This window comes from Acinonyx jubatus, chromosome A2 (genome assembly GCF_027475565.1).
Source record: "Acinonyx jubatus isolate Ajub_Pintada_27869175 chromosome A2, VMU_Ajub_asm_v1.0, whole genome shotgun sequence".
Lineage (NCBI taxonomy): Eukaryota > Metazoa > Chordata > Mammalia > Carnivora > Felidae > Acinonyx > Acinonyx jubatus.
In genome coordinates, this window is record NC_069383.1 from 153,782,832 (window position 1) to 153,803,942 (window position 21,111).

The 21,111-nt window shown below is 56.7% G+C and overlaps 1 protein-coding gene across 1 annotated transcript; it reads right to left on the bottom strand.

Moving 5' to 3' along the window:
* Positions 1–14,080: 14,080 nt before the first annotated feature.
* On the bottom strand, positions 14,081–16,641 carry KLF2 (KLF transcription factor 2). Its single transcript, XM_027038218.2, has 3 exons — positions 16,450–16,641; positions 15,370–16,207; positions 14,081–14,766 (listed from the first exon to the last, which is right to left on the bottom strand). The coding sequence occupies exons 1-3, from the start codon at positions 16,522–16,524 to the stop codon at positions 14,591–14,593; spliced, it is 1,089 nt and encodes a 362-aa protein (XP_026894019.1). The 5' UTR covers positions 16,525–16,641; the 3' UTR covers positions 14,081–14,590.
* Between the last annotated feature and the right edge of the window lie 4,470 nt (positions 16,642–21,111).

Below are 21,111 nucleotides of genomic sequence, written 5' to 3' on the forward strand. Positions count from 1 at the left end.
CTCAAGTCGGCCATTATAGCACAAAAGCAGCCTGAGAACAGACAGCATGTGGCTGTGTGCCAATAAAACTTTATTTTACAAAACCATTTGGGGGGCCACATTTGGCCCTCGGGCCATAGTTTGCCACACCAGATCTAGGGCCTGAGCTGGGTACTGGGGAGGCAGTGGTGAGCCAGACATTTTCTCTGCCCTCATGGAGCTCCAGCTGATTTTTTTTTTTTTTAATTGGGGTGGAACACTTTCTGACTTCTCTGTAATTTGATTTCTATCTTTCTCTGGGGTGCAGGCGGCATTACTTGGAAGAATAAAAATTAAATGCTACATTGTTTGCCGCACTATGAAACCAGAGGTCCCCCTCCCTGTTTCCCCACAAATCTTAGAGTCAACGTGCTCAAAAGGAAATTATGTGAAATAAGAATGGCTCCCTCTGAATCTAATGATAACGTCAAGGTCATACCATCATTTTGATTCCCCCACTCTCTACATTAGGGGCTCTCTTTCCCATCTTGACTTAAGGCTGACAAACGCATGGGCTGAAAAGAATTTTTTTTGCTTTTTTAAAAAAAAGTTTATTTTGAGAGAGAGCACGTACGCGCAGGGGTGGGGGAGAGAGAGGCAGAGCGAGATGGAGAGAGTCAATCCCAAGCAGGCTCTGTGCCGTCAGCTCAGAGCCCGACGCGGGGCTCCATCTCACAAACCGTGAGATCATGACCTGAGCCAAAATCCAGAGTCCGTTATTGAACCAACCGAGCCACCCAGGCGCCCCTGAACGGGATTTGTTTTTAAACCCTAAAATGGGAAATCCGTTGTTTTTTCTGAAAGTCACTCAAGTATCCAGTTATACGTGTTAGTGGAGCTCTAGGTAGCATTACCTCGTGAAATGAAAAGGGGGTTTGAACTCACCCCTTTCTGTGTATCTGTTTTCCGTTGTTAAAAAAGGAGTGACTGTTCCGAGAGGCTGCGGGTCAGTCCTCTGCTGTTATGTCTGATTTCCCAAATGCTATGTTTATTTATCACATCACGATAAAACACACAGCTGTAAAACTTACCGTCTTAACCATTTCTCAGTCCAGTCGGTGTCCATCGTCACCATCCAGTCTCCAGGATTCTTCATCTTGTGACACTGAAAGTCTGTCCCCGTTAAACACAAATTTCCCATCCCTCCCCCAAATAGCAAAAGACAAATACTACGTAGGGTCGTGCAGTATTTGTCTTTCGCGTCTGGCTCAGTTCTCTCAGCACAGTGTCCTCAAGGTTCATCCGTGTTGTAACACGCGTCAGAATCTTCTTTTTTAAGGCGGAGTAATATTCTAGTGCACGCGTGTGCGCGTGCGTAAGTGTGTGTGTGTGTATCCTGTCTTGTTTTCCATCCATCCGTCAAGAGAAGAGACACTAAAAAAAGACCAAATTTTATGTTACACTCACAAAAGAATTTTGTGAAGAAGGACAGCATTTTATAACGGAAGCCTCTATTCCCATTTTCTTCTTTCAGAAAATAATTTTGTTTCTATTGAGGTAAAATATACATAGCATGCAATTAACCACTTAATTAAGGGGCAATTGAGGGGCACTCGGTGCATTCGCAGTGTTGTGCAACCATCACCTGTAGGTCCAGAACATTCCCATCACCCCAAGGGACACCCCCGCTCCCCATACCCCTCCCCTTGCCCCTGAGAACCACCAGTCTGTTCTCTGTCTCTATGGATCTGCCTGTTCTGGATGTTTCATGTTAATGGGATCACATACCGTGTGGATTTGGGTCTGGCTGCTTTCACTCGGCACGATGTTTTCAAGGTTCATCCCCCTTGTAGTGTGAGCTGGTGCTTCGTTCCTTTTTTTTAATGGCTGAATATTATTGCCTCGCGTGGATGGATTATTTTGCATATTTACTTATACTTTGATGGGCGCTTGAGTTCTTCCTACTTTTTGGCCACTATGGATAATGCTGCGGTGAATATCCTGATTGTTTCTTGAACCAGCAAGACAACAACAGCAACAATAATAAGAAAACAACTGCCGGGGCATCTGAGTGGCTCAGTTGGTTAAGCCTCCGACTTCCGCTCAGGTCAGGATCTCACGGTTCATGGGCTCGAGCCCCGCGTCGGGCTCTGTGCTGACAGCTCAGAGCCTGGAGCCTGCTTCGGATTCTGTGTCTCCCTCTCTCTCTGCCCCCCACGTCAGAAATAAAAACGTTAAAAATTTTTTTTTAAAATTGCCAAAACTTTGCCTCCAGGCAAAAGTCTTTCAGGAGCCCCCTCCCCCCACACTTAAAAAGGCACCCATGAGTGACCCACTCATACTCAAGAAAGGACTAGTGCAAGGTCACCCGCATGGACACTCTCTCTGGGTGCTTCCACTGGGCATCTCAGACTCTTCCCGTGCAGAAGTCGCTCAGAGTGGACAGTAGCCTTGGACATTGGGATTGTCCCCAAATGTGGCAGTGCCCCCCACCCCTAGTCCCACGTCGCAGAGACCCCGAATTAAACACAATGAGTGGGCTTGCTCCTTTGAAGTTCCACCATCTCTCTCTTCCTTCATGGAGCACCTACTGTGTACCTCTCATAGGGCAGGTCGGGTCCATCGGAGGGAGCCCTGCCAAGGCACCTGCTGAGCCCCCCCCCCCTTTTTGCAGCGGAGGAGACGAAGGCCAGGAGCCACAGGGTGACAGTGGTGAACCCAAGAGCCCAGTTCAGACCTGCCCAACGCCCCCAGCCCCTGCTTTGTCGCCAAGGGCTTGCCCCTCCAAGTCACCCAAAGCCCAGACCCCGGCAGGCAGGGAAAAGCTGGCCTGAGGGCTCCTGCAGGGACCTGCACACACACGGGCAGAGGGTTGGTGGGAACCGGCTGTGCTTGATGTAACAGCTTCTGAGATAAGAAACCTTTCCTTCGACAAACCTCTGTATGACTCAAAACGAACCCACGAGCCCCCGGCAAGCTAGCCTAAGTCACCCCGGCCGTGCTGAGGAAATGAGACATCAGGATGTGTTTGAGGTTTGGGGTTCAACGGAAACACACCGGGAATGTGGAGAATTCTGCCCTGGAGAGTCGGGATTGGAGCCACTGGGCATGTTTGAAAGCCAAGGGAGAGATGGGGCTGGCCGGATTCCTCCTTGCGCTGGAACATCATAGAACCCCGAGGCCGCAGACGTGGGGTTTGGCTGAGGAGTCTTTTAGACCTGGGACAGTCCCCACAAGGCCAACTTAGGGTCAAGGTTGAAATCGGGGGTGACTGAGGCAGAGAGCAGTCAGGATGTGCTGGAGAAGGCAGGACGGCAGCGTCTAGAACAGCATCTGGCATTTCGCGGGTGCAGAACTATTTCCTGAATGACTGTGACAATTTAGAGCCGCGTGTCTCAAAGCGTGGCCTGCAGGCGGCCGAGCCAAAGTCCCTGGGGTGCTGTATACCTGCCAACTTCTGGGCCCTGCCTGGGGTCCTCCAGAAGGGATTCCGTCTATGCTTGGGGACACAGAGGAGGGGACAGTACGGGCTGAGCTCCCACCGTGTGGCATGAAACGATTCTCTGATTCACTTTTCTGACCAGCCCAGGGGGACATTTGGCTCAGACGGGACCGGGCGGTTGCCCGGGGCTTTGGCCAGGAGGAGAGCGCCAGAACTGGGGTCAATCTGGGCCACAGACTTCAAGTCACGTCTACACTGCACCCTGAACACTACCTACCATCTTGACCTCTCTTGGGGTCAATAAGAAACCCTGTCATCTCAGGAAACCCTGGAGCTGGGGTTTTACTCCTTATGAGCAGCAGGAAGCAGAATCGCTACCCCAGTTCGTGGTGCTGACCCTTGTGCAACCAGGCCCCCTCCTCATGCACACCCCTCACCCCTGGCTGCTCGGACCCAGTCGAATGGGGGAGCCGGATACCCATCCCAACCACCCCCACCCCCACCAGCCCTGGTTAGGTCAGTCTGCGTGACAGTGGGCAGGGCTCCTGCTGGGGGAGTCGGGGCAGGCTTCCCGGTGGAGGTGACACTTGAGTTGGGCCTTGAAGGGTGGACTGGGTTTGCCGCATGGACACACGGGAAGGGCTTTTCCACATGAGGAACAGCCTATGCAAAGACGTGGACTTGGGGAGGAAGGAGTGAGGGTGAGTCGGGGTAGGGTCAGGGGGACCTTGGAGATTAGGCTTGTGAGGTAGGGGGTGCATGGGAGGCGTAGAGGCTCAGAGGAGGGAGATGTGGCTGCCTGTGAAGGGCCCGGAATGCCCAGTGAAGAAGTTTCTAACATATTCTAAACAAGCAAGGAAGCAGTGTGACCGGATGGCTGGGGCAGGCTCTCAGAAGCCGACCCCCAGTGAGGTCCCCACTGCCAGCCTTGGAGCCCTGAGGATCCATTCTTGGGGGCTGGGGGGTCACCTGTGTGAGTCGGGGCAGGCTCCCACTCTGGAGGCTATCCCCCCCCACCCCCGCCAGGAACTATGGAAAGTCCCCAGGGACACCCAGAGACCTCACAGGCTCCCCAGATCTGCAGATGAGGTGAGTCTCAGGTATACCCAGGCCCCTTGTGCAGGACCCGGATCTGCCCCCCGCCGCTCTGGAAATCCAGCTCTGGAACTCGGGCCCCCCCCCCCCCACCTTGGACAAATCCCTCGCTGCCGGGATGCCCTCCCGAAGGCTCCAGACAGGTTCTCCTGCATTATTGTATTTATTTTCCACGTATTTCTGAGTCTGCCAGATTTCTCTCTGTTTTGGATTTCTAATTTCATTGCGTTGTGGTCAGAAAACATACTTTGTATCATCTCCATCCTCGCCAGTCTACTGAGGTTGGTTTTGTGGCCTATCCCGGGGATAAAAACGATTCCGCTCCTCTTGGGTGGAGGAGTGTTCGAGACGAGTGTGTGATATCCAGTTGGTTTATAGATTCTCTGTGCTTGAAAATAATTTTTTAGAAAGCTGGTGGGGGGAGGAGGGAGGGGGAAAGGCTTGTCAATAGCATGTTCTGTTCATGCTGGTATGGATGAAAACAGAGTCGAGTCCTAGCAGGCAGCGTGCTGTTGGAGCTCGGTGGCTTGCCCGGCTCCCCTGGCATTCGTTTTTGTGGCTCCTGAGGGCCGAGGGGCCTGGGAGGCCTGGCTGGCCTGGCCCTCTGAGTGGCCTCCCCTGCCTCCGAGTGAGCGCGGATGCCGCTGGCCCGCATGAGGGCCTGGGTTTCTGAGTCCTGGCCCAGCTCAGGCCCTGGCCCAGCGGAGGGTCTCCGGGTCTGATGGGGCCTCCGGAGGAGGCCGTCCTGGGACGCCTGGGGCCCTGGCAGGGTGGGAAGCTGCCTGCACACCGCAGCCTGCAGGCGGATCAGGGTGGGCAGGCGGGCGTGCCGGGTGTGAGTGGCACCTCGACCGCAGGCCTGTCCAGCTCCTGGGGGTGCAAGCTCTGCACAGCCTGGGCTGCTGCGAAAACCTGATTTTGGGGTGGCCCCGAAACTGGGCCACCGGCAGCGCCCGCCCCCGTGGTGGTTCACAGAGGAGGAAGCAGAGAGGCCCAGAACGTGGCCCACGGGAGCTGGGTCCTGGTGAAGAGCACGAGGTGGGGAACGGAGACCCGGGCCCGCCGGGGGGCTGGCTGGCGGCACCTGGATCCCCTGCTCAGCAAAGAGAGAGCACCTCTGAGCGGCGGCGAACACAGCCTCGAAAGCGAAAACGGGGGAGTCAGCAGCTCCGCTCCTGGGGAGATCTCCCAAACGGTTGAAGTAGGGTCCTGTGCACACGTGTGTGCACAGCGGTGTTGTTCACCATCGCCAGAAAGTGGGAGTCACCCGAGGGCCCGGCGGTGGGGGAGCAGGCGAGCAAACTGGCCGATCCGCACAGTGGAGTATTACGTGGCCTTGAAAAAGGAGGGGCCTTCTGCCCCAGGCTGCGACGTGGATGCACCCTGATGACGTTATGCTGAGTGAGCTAAGCCACACACGCAACGGAACAGACACTGTGTGAGGCCACTAATGTGAGGTCCCCAGAGGAGTCCCGGTAGCGGAGGCAGAAAGCAGGTGGTGGGGGGTGGGGGCCGGGGCTGGGGGAGGGGAGTGAGGAGTTGGTGCCTGATGGGGACAGAGTTTCAGTTCGGGATGATGGCAGAGCTCTGGAGGTGGGCGGTGGGGACAGGGGTGTGAGTGCGCTTAAGGCCCCTGAGTTGGACACTTAAAAATGGTTTAGGTGGTTAGGTTTATGTCACGTGTATTTTACCACAATGACAAAATGAAGAAAATGAGGGATGTGGGGGAAGACGGTGGGGTGGTGGGGGTTGACAGAGCTGGAGAAAGGGCGCAGGCTGGGGGCAGGGTCTTGGCAAGACCCCTGTCCCATCCTCCTTGGTCTAGAGGGGCTACAATGGGGGGGGGGGCGTGGCTCCCTGAGTTGGTGCCAGCCTCAATTTGGCTTCTGCCCCCCAAGAGCCCCCAGTCAGAACCAGCCAGGGACCAGGGACCCACCCCCCCACACCCACCCAGGAATCTGGGGTGAAAATGCTCAGGGAACCAAGAGAAGGGCAAAGAAAGGTATGAGGACTCTTCCAGCCGTGGATCGTGTCATAGACACGGGCAGGGCATAGAGCTGATGGTCACTGCCTGCCTTAATCCCTCTGTGGCTCCCCACTGCCCTTCAGTCCTGCAGCCTTGGCTCATCCCTGCCTCTTCCCGAGCGTCCTAGTCAGAGCCACCTCCTCCTTCCCAGAAGCCCCCCATGTGCGGCCAACTCCCTCACCCCTCTCCCTCCCAGGTGGGCCAGTCCGTGAGCGCCAACATTGGAGGCAGGACACGTGGGTGTCCCATGAGACTGAGGGCATCGGTCATGCCGTTCCAGAAGGGCAGGTCTGCCAAGACCTCCGGGACAGGGTGGGCACTTGGTCTCAGCCCTGGGGAGTCTGGGTAAGGATTTGGGAGGTGGAACGCTGTGGGACTCTTGCCTTTTTCTTGCTGTGTGATCTGGGGCAGGTGGCTCCCCTCTCTGCACCTCCTCATGCAGAGAGGCACATCATGAAGTTCATCTGCGGGGAGCCTAGGTGGCTCAGTCGGTTAAGTGTCCGACTTCAGCTCAGGTCATGATCTTGTGGTTCACAGGTTCGAGCCCCATGTCAGGCTCTGTGCTGACAGCTCAGAGCCTGGAACCTGTTTCGGATTCTGTGTCTCCCTCCCTCTCTGCCCGTCCCCCACTTGTACTCTGCCTCTCTCTTTTAAAAATGAATAAAACATTAAAAAAAAAAAAGTTCATCTCCTTCCCAGTTCCACATGGTTGGGTAACTTGCTAATGTGTGGTCAGGCCCAGAGGAGCCAAATCATTTGAAAGAAGTCACTAAATACGTATTCAGCAGGATGAGGGCATTGAGTCCTCCCTCTGTCCCAGGGGGTGGGTGAGGTCAGCTGGATGGTCAGCTGTCTGAAGGACAAATAGTTGCCGGCCATGGGAAGAAGAAGAGGAAAAGAATCTCCAGTTGAGAGGATCGCCAAGTGCAAAGGCCCTGAGGCAGGGCTGAAGGGCATACCTGTTTATTCCCAGAGCCACAAATGGCCACAAATATACCCTGCCCCAACCTCCCTCTCCTCCAAAAAAAGAATTGAACTCGGTGAAGTAGGGAGCATTGAGACTCGCCTCCTTCCTCTGTCTCCCTCACGAAATGGGAGTGAACCTGGCCTTCCAGGCCCACACAGCTAAGGGAAAACCCTGAGTTTCAGAGTGGAGGGTCCTAGGATCAGTGTATGACTCTGGGAGACACCTCTGGGCCTCCGTTTCCTCTTCTGCGAGGACGAGATGATGCTCTGAGAGGCTTACAGGTCTACGGCAGAAAGGATGTGCTGGGGGTCAGTGAGAGGGCCACTTGCTGGCAGGCACAGAGCAGGAAGCAAAGGTGCTGGGGATTGAGCCTCCAGAGCCAGCTTCTTCCACCCCCCTGCCTACGGAGGGCCGCCCAGGGCCCCAACCCTTTGTCCGGTGGCCTCCTGTTCTCACCCGAGGATCTGGTTTCTGGCTTCAAGGCTGCAGAGGCGACCCCAGTACAGCTTGGCTTTGTTGCTACCGGTGGCTACGGGAAGAATGTGCGAATCAGCATTCTAGGCTCAGGGGGCAGCAAATGCAAAGGTCCTGAGGCAGGACCAGAGGGGAGCGTGTTTGGCTGACAGTAAGGAGGTCAGTGTGGCTGAGTGAGCATGCAGGAGTGGGATAAGATGGGGGGGGGGGCCCTCAGACCACAATGAAGCCTTTGGGTTTATTCTAGAACGACAAGAAACTACTGGAGGACACCGTCTGATTTTACGGGGGAGACTAAATTGTCCCCAGTATGAGGCCCGTGTAGAGGAGCCACTGGTCCAATGGCCTTGTTTTCAGATGGGGAAACGGAGGCCTGGAGACACTCAGTGACTGCCCACTGCAGAGGCATCCCAGTGGGGAAAAACTTCCATTCCGGGCAGCCCCAAGTTCAAGGCTCAGCTCCTTCACGTGGACAGCGGCCTCGCCTCCCCACACCTCCATTCTCCCGCCTGTACAATGGGTACAAACTCCTGGAAGACACTCATCACAGGATCTGTCTCATAGAAATCCCACCCCTTGCCTCCTGTCTATGGAGACTTTCAAGCCTTTTTTTTTTTTTTAACTCGTGGTAAGACATATATAATAAAAAAAGTTTACCATTTTAATCACTTTTAAGTATACGATTCAATGCTATTACTTGCATTTACTGTTATACAACCATCTCCACTGTGTCCAAAACTTGTCCATCATGTCAGATGGAAACTCTGTCCCCATTAAACACTGACTAACTCCCCAGCAGCCACCATCTACTTTCTATCTGTATGGATTTACCCACTCGAAGGGCCTCGTATGAGTGGAATCGTACCGTGTGTGATCTTTGGAGTCTGGCGTCTTTCACTCGGCATGATGGCTTCAAGGTTCACCCACCTCGTAGCGTGTGTCCGAGCTTCGTTCCCTCTTGTGGCTGAATCATAGATGGACCACCTGGGTTCATCCGTTCAGCTGTTGATGGACATGCGGGTTGTTTCCACCCTTTGGTGGCTGAGTCCTGTGGCTGTGAACACGGGTGTACAAGTACCTGTTTGAGTCTCTCTTTTTATTCTTCGGGGTCTACGGCAAGGAGCGGAATGGCTGGGTCACGTGATTGCTCTGTTTAGCTTTTTGGGGGACTGCTCCCCGCCCCAGGCCTCCTTTTGTTGCATCTTGTAGCATCTCAGGGGACTCCATGCGCCTCCAAATACTTGTTTCCTGACTCTGTTTCTCCCCGTCTGAGACTTTCCTGGAAAATAAGCTTTCCACGATGTTCGGATGGAAGTCTCGAAGGGGCTCACTGGGGCCTCCAGGAACCACGATCGTACGTGTGGAGGAAGACACTGGGAGCTTGATATGTTTTTCAGCATGTAGACTTTTCCAGGCACGGGTAGGAGCTGTGACGTCAGGCTGACCAGGGTTCGAGCCCCGGCTTCACTACCTACACCTGCAAGGGACCCCGGCTAGCCTTCCCGCTGTGAGCCCCGCTTTCTGCATCTGGAAAACTGGGGTGGCGATCCTGGCCCCTCCCCCTCTCGGTGGGAGGGCTGAAAGAGAGAACTGGTGGAAAGTGCCTGGGATTTGGAAGCACCTGCCCCAGCCCTTGCGCTCAGTTCAAGTTCGCACTGGGTTAATCATTCAACAAACTTGTTGACATCGGCTCTGGGTGATGGCTCGAGGCTGAGTCACTTCTGAGTCACTGTTGCTTCCCTAAGACTTAGCTCATTGGGTGCATCTGCTGAGGGAATGAATGGGAGAGACAGAGAGAGAGGAGGGGAAAAGGGAGAGAGAGAGAGAGAGAGAGAGAGAGGAAGGGAGGGAGGGAGAGAGAGGTGGGGGGAAAGAAAAAGAGACAAGAGAGACAGAGACACAGAGACAGATGGGGTGGTGGGGGTTAACCCAGAACTCAAATCCACGCACCAGATTGCACCAGGGGGACACTCGCGGTGCTGGCCACACCCTCCGTCCTGCCATCCTGTCCTAAGGGCATCTTCGCTTTCTAGACCAAGAAGCAGGCCCGCGAGGCAGACATGGGGGCTTTGGTGGCGGAGAAGACTTTTGCCCAAGCGGTGGTTCTCACCGCGGGCGGTTCTGTGCACCCCCTCCCCAGGGGACGCTCGGTGATGTCGTGACTGAGGGGCTGGGGTTACTACTGGCACCTGGTGGGTGAAGGCCAGGGATGCCGCTCGACACCCTACAGCGTCCAGACTGGCCCCCAACAGCAGAGGAGGATCCAGCCTCAAAGGTCGGTGGTGCCGAGGGAGAGAAACCCTGTGTCAGTTATTTGGAAAAGGATCGGTTTAGGTCCCCACTCACACTGCACAGCAGCATACGTCCCAATCGATTAGATGACATACACCGGGTCGGTCTTGTTACCGCCTCTCCCCCTCAGTGGGTGTATTTATTTATTGCTTATGTATTTATTTGTTTAAATGGTTTTATTTCTGAGACAGAGAGAGACAGAACCTGAGCAGGGGAGGAGCGGAGAGAGAGGGAGGCACAGAATCCGAACCAGGCTCCAGGCTCCGAGCTGCCGGCACAGAGCCCGACGCGGGGCTCGAACCCACCAACGGTGAGATCGTGACCTGAGCCGAGGTCGGACGTTCAGCCGACGGAGCCACCCAGGCGCCCCCAGCGGGTGTATCTAAACGCGTGCCGTATCGGAGGAGCTCAGAGAGTCATAAAATTACAGATGCAAAGTCTCTCAGGTGGCCATGGAAGCTCTATCCCAGTGGTTCTGAATCTGGGGTGGGTCTGCACCCCCAGGGGGCACTTGGCAATGTCTGGAGACATTTTTGGTTGTCACAGCTTGAGGGGATGTGTGCTGCTGGTGTCCAGTGGGCAGGGCCAGGCACGCTGCTAAACGCCCCACAGTATACAAGGGAGCCACCGCGACACAGAATGACCTGCCCCCAAAGGTCGACAGAGCCATGGTTGAGAAACCCTGTCCTCAGCACCCACCAGCTCGGCATGGAGCCACCAGGCCGTGGGAGCCACCTGGCCCTGGTGCCCCCCTGAGCCGTCTCTGGCTCGCCGGCCTTGGGACTCCCCAGGGCGCTGCTGGGTCTGGGTGCTAACTCAGCTTTGCCGATGGGGCAGGGTGCTGAGTCAGGGACTCACCTTACCCTCTGAAAGCTCCCATTTCCTCTGTTTCACACCGTATTCTGTCACCAACCCCCGGTGCCCCGGGCTCCCTGACACACAGGAAACTCCCGGCAGAAAAACAGCTCTTGTGCCCTTCCCCCACCTCTGGAGTGACTCTTGGGAGATCACTCTGGCGATGCCTAAAGTCCCCGCCAACCTTCATCGCTTCCAACCCCTTTACCCACCTCCCCAGAAGACCGTATGAAGCATGGCCAAGTACGTGTATATGCTCCGTGCTTGTCTGCATAAGCAATTTTTGGCACATCTAACGGAATAGTATGCAGCCATTTAAAATGGTAATAAAAATAAAAACACATCGTGGAGGACAAAATACGGAAAAATGGTTTTAACCTTGCTTGGAAAAAGAAAAGTGGGGGGGGGGGGGACATGCTGATCCTTGCAGCCATGTGAAAGCAATTCGACCACTAACCAGAAACCCCTCCCTCTAAACACCTTTGATTGCAATCAGGTTGTAGAATGCGGGGTAAATTGTTTTTCTTTCTTTTTCTTTGTTTTGATATTTAATATTTTCTCAAATGGATGCCAGAACTTCTTTTATGGAAAAGAGAAGTGTTGAGGTGCTCGGTCTTCTTACGGCCATTGGAGACGGGGCCCTGCAGTGAGATTTTTTTTTTTCCCCTACTTTCTGGGTGACATCTGCCATCAAAGCTTGCTTCCTGGGACGGGGCCACCTCCTTGCTAATAAAAGCCATGAATGTTGATCTTTTAGGAACCAAGGTTCCAGTTCCCCCACTCGGGCGCTGCTGATGTTTGGGGCTGGATCATTCTCTGTGGTGGGTGCATCATCCTAAGCTATTTAACAGGGGCGCCTGGTGGCTCCGTCGGTTAAGCATCCAACTCTTATTTTTTTTTTTTTAATGTTTATTTTTGAAAGCATGCGCGAGAGACAGAGCATGAGCAGGGAAGGGGCAGAGAGAGAGAAAGGGAGACACAAAACCCGAAGCAGGCTCCAGGCGGTCAGCACAGAGCCGGACGCAGGGCTCGAACTCGGGAACCACGAGATCATGACCTGAGCCCAAGTCGGACGCTTAACCGACTGAGCCACCCAGGCGGCCCAAGCCTCCGACTCTTGATCTCAGCTCCGCTCTTGATCTCAGGGTTGTGAGTGCAAGCCCTGCACTGGGACCCACGCTGGGCATGAAGCCTACTTAAAAAAAAAAGGTAACAGCACCACGGGTCTCCGCCCATGCCAGGAGCACCCCACCACCACCCCGGCCCCGGTTGTGGCAACCAAAAATATCTCTAGACCAGGTCACCCCTGGGAGAGAACCACGCCTCCAGAAGATAGAAGGTGACATTCCGGTCTCCAGAAAGGGCCGGAAAAAAATGATGAGGGATATTTCTGTATTAATCAGCGCAGGCTGAAACAGCCCTATCTGAGCGGAACGCTCTGCTCTATCTGTGGGAGGCGCTCAGGAAACAGACACTGAACAGCTTCAGTCCCGTTACAACTGGCGTCTCTTTGGACTCAGAGGCCTCCGGGGGAAACCTGGGAGGTGTTTTTGAGCAAGCAAGAAAAATGGCTTTACCTGCTAGCTTCAACTCAACAGGAAAGTCTGCAGACCCTACAAAGAGCTATTTTAAATTTCTTGTGAGTCTTTGTTCTGCGCCTTCCCCCCACCCCGTGCCTCCGGAACCAGCGGTGAGCAAAGAAGATCGTTTCCACAGGTCGAGGGGGCCACCGCTCCGCTCTGGAACAGTTTCTGCAAAAGCCGCAGAGAGAGGGTACAGGAGGCTCACACACTCACGCGCGCTTCATCGCCGGCGGAACTGGGCCCCGGCTATTTACTCGAGAAAGATGAATCAGATTGCCATCTCCCATTTCTGCTTTTTGTGGATTACCAAACGCTCTCAGCTGTTTCCAGGACTGCCTTGGGGAGGGGGGATGGAGGGAGGGAGGGAGGAAATCCCAGCCTCTGTCGCAATGGGGCGAGAGTGTTTTAAAATAGGTGCTGCTTACAAGCTATTTTCACTTTCTGGAAACAACTTGTGCAATGGTTGGTAGCCATGGTGACCCACCCGGGGCCCCCGAGAAGGGGGAAGGTGAGGGAGAGCCCGCCTGCTGGAGACAGGCACCTCCTCGCCCGGATGGAGACGTTTGGGGTTTAGGAGGAGGGTCTCTGCAGTGGCCACCTTCAGTCACCAAAGCAGGGGCTCTGATGCGATTCCTTCACACCAGGGCACCTGCCGGGGAGGGTCTCATAACCCACCAGATGGGTTGCTGCAGAAAGCCCCTCGCCCCTTCTAGAGAAGTTCGGGGACCCTCAGGAGGCAGACAGACCAGGTTAGGCACCCTAATGCCACCACTCCCTAGCTACCTCTCTGGGCCTCAGTTTCCTCCTCTGGGAAAGAGCGCCCACCATACAGAGCCCTCAAACATGGATTTCATTTTTTTCTAACAGGATGGGGGACTCACCCTTTAAAACATCCTACTGAAAGGCGAGAGTAGTAAAAGGCAAAGCGGGTCAGAAATTCAGCATTTTTTCCCTTTAAAAAAAAAGAGGTGTGTGTGTTGGGTGGAGGAAGGTTGGGGGGGGGGCAGGGGATGGGTTAGCTTGCACACTCCTGAAGTTTGGCTAAAACCTCAGAAGCTTCCAGAAAGAGGTAAGTCTTTTTTCAGCCCAGAGGAGGCCACGTCAGTGAGACCAGCACTTTCCCCAGCTCTGGGGAAAAGGAGGCAATTTATGGCTCAGGGAACAACCTTAAAATAACTCTCCCTCAGTCTTAAAATGTAGTGTTTAAATTTATAGAAAACCCCACGGTTCCTGGCAGCTGGGTGCTGCAGCTGACAACCCAGGGTGCTGGCTGGGGTGGGAGGCACTCTCCCCCCCCACCTCTGCCAGCCCGCCTTCCATCAAAGCTGCAGGTTCCCCGGAGTCCCACCCTACACCCCAGCTTCCAAGCAGCCAGACCAGAGCTGTGATTTTTTTCCAAAGATGCAAAACTTTTTTTTTTTAATTAAAAAACAACAAAAGTCTTATAAAAATGAACCAGGGAGCCAAAATGCCCACCTGTCTCCTTATTTACAGTAATACAATATCTGTCACAGTCACTATGTACAATATTATAAAAAAAAATGTCGAAGACAGTACAAATTAAGGCGGCATTTCTCACAAGGCATCAAGCCTCGATCCTCTAGTGTAGACCCGGTGGCGGGGAAGACGACACTTAATTATTGCACCATTTTGAAAACAAAACTCGTCAAGAAGGATCGTGGTCTTCTCCCACCGGGCCTTCAGTCTCTGATGGGGGCCGGGGCGTCATCGTCGTCGTGGGGGGGGGGGGAGCCCCCTCGATGGCCACGCTGTGCCCAGCCCGGTCCTCTGGGCCCAATAAATACCAGTCACAGTTTGGGAGGGGGCCGCACCCGGCGCGTGGGACCCGCCACGGCCGCGCGCGGTGGGGGGCGGGGGGAGGCGGAGGGGCGTCCAGGCTACATGTGCCGCTTCATGTGCAGCGCCAGGTGGTCGGAGCGCGAGAAGGCACGGTCGCACAGGTGGCACTGGAAGGGCCGGTGGCCCGTGTGCTTGCGGTAGTGGCGCGTGAGTTCATCTGAGCGCGCGAACTTCCAGCCGCAGCCGTCCCAGTTGCAGTGATAGGGCTTCTCGCCTGCAGAGAGGGGGCGAGAGCGGGCCTCAGTTTGCTTCCCAGGGACTGCTCCGCCCCGCCTGCGGCCCCGCTACGCACACCCTCCCCGCGACAGTGGCCACTCGGGCGCGCGCAACCTACCCCTGTAACCAGCCCCCTGAAGCCGCCGGGGGACCTACGTTTCGGACCTCCAGGGATCCTAGGCACTCACTCCTGGCTCTCGGGCCTCCTGATTCTCGCCCCCGGGGAGCCCAAAGTGCGCACTGTCCGCGCCCCCAGAGGGGTCCTAGGCTGGCATCCTCTTCCCCAACGTTCTGAGACCCATCGTCCCCCTAGGATTCCTAAGCGCGTGCACCCTCTTCCCAAAGCCCCGAGCCACGCTCCCAGGAGGGTCCTAAGCGTGCGTCCCTCCCGCAACATTCTCAGAGTCCCCCGAAGGTTCCTAAGCGCGCACCCGTTCCCCAACCTCTTAAGCCACGCCTCCAGGGAGTCCTAAACTTGCGACCCCCTTCCCAATCTCCTGGGCCACGGCCTCTCGGGGGGTGGGGGGAGGGGGTGTTCCTCAGCGCGCGCCACTAGCGCAGAGCCCCCCGCCACCAACCCCGGCCCGCGCGCGTCGCCCACCTGTGTGCGTGCGCAAGTGTGCCTTGAGGTGCGAGCTCTTGGTGTAGGTCTTGCCGCAGCCCGCGTAGCTGCAGGTGTGCGTGGCGGTGCGCTTGCGCGGCCAGGAGCGGCGGCCGCGCTTGGGCTTGGCTTCCAGCAGCTCCAGCGGGGACGCGGGAGGAGTGAGGAGACCTCGGGCGGCGGGCGGCGCCAAGCCCAGAGCGGCGGCGGCGGCGGCGGCGGCGGCCGCGTCGTCGAAGAGACCGAAGGCGGCGGGCGCGGGCGGCGCGTAATGCAGGCCGGGCCCGGGCGCTCCGAAGCCGGGGCCGCCGAAGGGCGGCGGGAAGGGGGCGCGCGGACCGGGCGCGGGCAGGCGCGCGGGGCCGTCGGGGCTGAGCGGCGGCGTGTCGGGCGGCGGCGGGGGGCGGCCCCCGGGGCCTCTCATGCACGCAGCCGCCGGGCCCGGGGCGCCCTCGCGCTTGAGGCCCCGCGGCCCGCGGGTCAGGCCGGGCGCGCAGCCGTAGCCGCCGCCGCCGTCCGCCTCGGGGGGCTCGGCCTTCACTAGGCGGCCGGGTGGCGCCAGCAGGAAGCGGCCGTGCAGCGCGGGCCCCGGCGGCACGTCCAGCTCGGGCCGCAGCAGCTCGGACACCAGGCCGCCCGCAGGGGCGCTGTAGGGCGGCGGCGCGCTGGGCTCCGGGTAGTAGAACGCAGGCGGCGGGGGCGGCGGCGGCGGCGGCGGCGGCGGCTCAGGGGCCGCCTCGGCGCCAAGGCCGTCCAGCCCCATGGACAGGATGAAGTCCAGCACGCTGTTGAGGTCGTCGTCGGTGCCGCCCGCCTCGGGCTCTGCGCGCGGCCAGCGCTGCGGGTGACGGGGAGACAGGGCGCGGGCGTGAGCGCGCGACGGGGCCCGGGGATCTCCGCCCGCCGCCTGCGTTCTACGGCCCTGAGCCCGCTGTCCCGCCGCCTGCGTGTTACAACACTGAGCCCGCGGTCCCCGCCGCCTGCGTTCTGCTACCCCGCAGCCCGCGTTTCACTACCCTGAGCCAGCCACCCCCGCCGCCCCGCGGCCCCGGCCGCCCCCGATGTCCCTGCCGCCCTCACCTCCTGCAGGCCACGCTCGCGGCACGGACTGGCGAAAGTGGAGAAGGACGGCAGGATGGGCTCGCTCAGCGCCATGGCTGGGACCCGGGGCCGACGCGGGTTTGGGACACCGGTGACTGGCTGCCCGGAGCCGGGCTGGTCGGGGCGCGGGCGGGCGGGGACGCTCTGCGGCCCGCGGCCGGGCCCGCCCAAGCCTTATAGGCGCGGCGCTCACGGGGGCCGGGCCAAGGCGGCGGCGGCGGAAACGCGTCCCGGATGGGGACGAGCTCCGGGCGCAGCCTAAATTTAGCCGCGGTATATAAGCCGGCGGGCGGCGGCGGCCGTGGCCACTGCGGCCGCCAGGGCTCTGCGCAGCCGGGCCGGCCCCTTGCGCACCGCCAGGCCGCGCCCCCCTCCCGGGCCCGCCCCCGCCCGTCTCCCCGGCGACGCGTCAACACGCGCTCCACAACAGCAGCGTGACGCCCAGGGATCCCCGGGGTGCCCCGTGGGCTCCCGCCTGCTCGGGGACTGGCAAGACCTGGAGCGGAGGCGGCATCCGGGACCCGGCGCTCTGAGTCGAACACTGGGTCCCGGGGCCTCCCGGGTTCCCTGAATGGATGGGAAGAATGGTCCCCAACGCCTCGGAGGGGTTCCCAGAACCTCTGATCGCTGGAGAGATTGGCCCACAGCTTCTCAGGGGTCCCCAGAATCCTAGATGGATGGGGAGACTGTGTCCCAGGGCCTTGGCGTGAGGTTCCTGGGAACCCTGATGGGTGGGGGATTGGGGTCCCCAGGATTCACGATGGGTGGGGACGCTCAGCCTCTCATTTCCTGGGGACCCACTAAGCCCGACCCACTGTTATGCCCATCACTCTGTAAAAAACCTTGCACGATGACATCAACAAATGTTAAGTCTTTGAGACACCCTCCCTCAAGGAAGCCCTCCAGGGAAACTGAGGCTTGGGGGGCTCGGGGAGAGGCTGGTGGTTCTCCAGAGGCTGGGAGGCCTAGTGCCTTTACTGACTTGTATAAGTGAAGAGGCTGGGGACGACAGTCTCTTCCCCCAACACAGACCCAACCCTGGGCGGGAGTGAGCGGTGGTGGCACAGGACAGGGAACAGGACTGTTGGGTGGGCATCTCCAATACACCAGCTGGGTCCCCCACACCACAGCCCTGGCTGCAAGGGACTGGCTCCGTTGTTGCTGTGCGCTGGCACTGAGTGAGCACTGGGAGCACAGCAGCCAACAGGCAGGCAAACCCCCCTGCCCTCGGGGGGCTTCCACTGGGGGCTATAAAATGAACAAGCATGTTGGGAATACGAGCCTTTTGGAAACATATCTCAGGGGATGGAATACAGCAGGGAGGGGGGATAGGAAGTGAGTGAGTGTGAGGGGGAGAGAGAGGATGGTGAAATTTTGAACCTCACCCGTGAGGTGCTGTGTGAGTCAGGACCTGGAGAAAGGGGGAGCCACTCGAGTGCCAGCGGGAGAGCATCTCCTGGTGTAACCCGGAGCCAGTCGGGAGACAGCCAGCCCTGGTCTCCTGACTCCAGAACCTTTGTTCCAGACCGGGAGGCGTTCATGGCCAGCCCCAGTCTCATGGCCAGGTGGCGAGGGATACAGGCAGCTCCGGACCTGGAAAACTCTGGGGCCAGGACGGCTTGGTCACTGACAGCAGCTGGACCACCACAGCCCAGGGGCACTGCCTGTGAGTGGCCTTGGCACCACACACGGGCATGGGGTCCACAATCCTGGCCCCTCCCCAGCGGGAAGGAACCTCAGAAGTGCGTCACCTCACTGTGATTCACCCGCCTGTAGATTCAGCAAACATAAGCCCTATTTGCCAGGCGATGGGGATCCAGAGGTGTTTCAGTGCCAGGCACCGTTGCTGGAGGGGGCAGGGATCCCCAGTGCCGCTTCCCTGGGCTTCTGGAGACTCCAAATTGACCTCGCACATGCTTCTTGCAGCTGCCACTGTGATGGTTCAGCGTCAGCCTCAGCCACTGACCACTGGCTGTGTGACCTTGGGCAAGTGGCTTTGCCTCTCTGGGCTTGCTTCCTTGTCTGTGAAGCGGATCGTAATGGTACCTTGCCGCACAGCGGTATTGGAAGAGTCACGCTTCTCTTGGTGTGGACGTGTGGAATTGATGATGTCCCCTGAGCTCTCCGCAGGTTCTGGCTAGATGAGCCACCTGTATGTTTTTCTCATTGCCTTTATCTGGGCCTCAGTTTCCCCGTATGATAATGAGGGAAAGATTGAGGGAATCAAATTTGGTCCCCAAGGAGTATGATTCTCTGGCCCTCCGCCTCAGCCTCTGGCAGCCCCTCCGGCCCCCTCCAGCTCGTCCTTCTCCCTTCCTTTTCGGATTCCTTGCGGGTCCTGGAACACACCAAGCCCATACCCGCCTCAGGACTTTGTACTTGCTGTGACCTCTGCCAAGCGTTTCTTCCCCTCGCTTTCCACTTGCTTGGCTCGGGCTCATCTTCCCTTCCCACCTCCTTAACTGGTGAGCTTGACTTTTGTAGGTGCTGTTAGGTTTACAGAAAACATGGACAGTAAGTATACAGGGTTCCCATATACGCCCCCTCCCCGTTAACTGTTTCTCCTGTCACTTACGCCTGCCCTCACGCGATACATTTGTTACCATTGATGAGCCAGTATGGATGCATCGTTATTAACTGAAGTCCACAGTTGACAGTCGGGGGTAAACTCTGGCTGTTTCCCACTTTCTGGGTTTTGGCAAAGGCACGTCGTGTGTCCACACTTACGCCATCATACAGAATGGTTTTGCTGCCTTAAAAGCCCCCTGGGCTCCATCCACCTCTCCCTGTCTCCCTCCTCCCGAATCCCTGGTTAGGTCCCATAGTTTGGCTTTTCCAGAATCCCTATACTTGTAGCTCATACAGTAGGTAGTTTTTTCAGCCTGGCTTCTTTTCACGCTGCAGTGCGCGTCTAAGATTCCTCCTCGTCTTTTTTGTGGTTTGAGAACTCGTTGCTTTTTGTTGTCGTTGCTGAATCATACTCGGTGATATGGACAGAGGGACCACAGTGTATCCATTTACCCATTGAGGGACGTCTGGATTGCTTCCAGTTTTTGGCGATGTACGTGCTAGATCGAATCTATGTTGAATACGGCTACTGTAAACATTCATGTGCAACTTTGCGCACGGGCACGTTTTCAAGTTAGTTGGGTAAACTCTTAGGGACACGATGGATGGACCATAGGCTAGGACTATGTTTCGCTTTGTAGAAGACCCCCAGTCTTCTAAAGTGGTAGCACCAGTTGTATTCCCCGCCAGCAGCGAATGAACGAGAGTTCCCACTGCTCCGCATCCTTGCCAGCATTTGGTGCTGTCGGTGTTCTGTGTTTCAGCCCTTCTAATAGGTTTGTGGTGGTATCCCATGGATGTTTCTAATTCGCGGTATCTCGATGCCATCTGATGTGGAGCATCTTGTCATTTGCTTCTCTCCCATCTGTGTATCTTCGTCGGTGAGGGGTCTGCTCAGATCTTTGGCTCGGTTCTTGACCGAGGGGCTGTTTGTTTTCTTATGGAGTTTTAAGAGTTGTTTGTATACTTTGGACACCAGTCCTTTACCAGACAGGTGTTTTGTAAAGTTTTTCTCCTAATCTGTGGCTTGTCTTTTGAATCTCTAGCAGAGAATCTCTGCCTTCTGCAGAGCAGAAAATTTTCGTTTTAAGGAAGGCCAGCATGTCATAGTTTCCTTTCAGGATTGTACTTTGGGTCTTAAATCTAAAAAATTGCCAAACCCAAGGGCATCCTGATTTTCCCCTATGTTATCATCTAGAAGGTTTATAGCTTTGCATTTTACCCATAAGTGAATGATCCGTCTTGAGTTTAAAAAAATTGTTTTTTTGGCGTGTGAATACCCAGTGGTTCCAGGACCATTTGGCCCTGGAAAAGGATGTCCGAGGGGCACCTGGGTGGCTCGGACGGTTAAGCCTCCGACTTCAGCTCAGGTCATGATCTTGTGGCTCGTGGGTTCGAGCCCCCCCGTCGGGCTCTGTGCTGACAGCTCGGAGCCTGGAGCCTGCTTCCGATTCTGTGTCTCCCTCTCTCTCTGCCCTTCCCCCGCTCACGCTCTGTCTCTCAAAAATAAATAAATATTAAAGAAATTTTAAAAAAGAAAAGGATGTCTGAGTTCATCATCTGTACATTTCAGTGTGAGTGTGGGCTTTTCAGGCTCCGCTGACCCCGCCCATGCTGTGTAGTTCCTTTCTCTGCCTCCTTGGTTTGTTTTACAACAGTTTTTACTTTTGCTCATTTTTATCCGACTGTTTGCTTTCTTTTCTGTCACTCCCACAAGCAGTGCGAGAACTGCATGGAAGGGGAGGGAGCAGGTCTACACCGGATCCATTGTGTTCTCTAGGCCCAGCCCGGCCCAGCCCAGCACACAGTAGGCACTCAATAAACATTCAGCGGGCGGAGTGGAGCAAGCAAGCGAGTGGAGGTATCTCCTGCGGCTCCCCACAGGAACTTCTGTGGGTGGCTCTCTGCTCCTGCGGGACTGTCTACACTTTCTCCTCCTCAGCCCTTCCCCTGGGACCTTCCTTGTCACCGTAGCAAGTGGCTTGAATGTGGCCCTAAAAATACGTCCAAGTCCTAACCCCCGGGTCCCTGCGAACGCGGCCCTGTTCGGAAAGAGGGTCTTCGCCGATGTAA

What these genes read in the sequence shown, in the direction of transcription:
- KLF2 (XM_027038218.2), bottom strand. Translation starts at nt 16,524, where the DNA reads ATGGCGCTGAGCGAGCCCATCCTGCCGTCCTTCTCCACTTTCGCCAGT. An exon ending in GCGAGCGTGGCCTGCAGGAG is followed by an intron (nt 16,208 to 16,449) that starts GTGAGGGCGGCA and finishes CGTCACCCGCAG; the next exon opens with CGCTGGCCGCGCGCAGAGCC. An exon ending in ACACTTGCGCACGCACACAG is followed by an intron (nt 14,767 to 15,369) that starts GTGGGCGACGCG and finishes CCCTCTCTGCAG; the next exon opens with GCGAGAAGCCCTATCACTGC.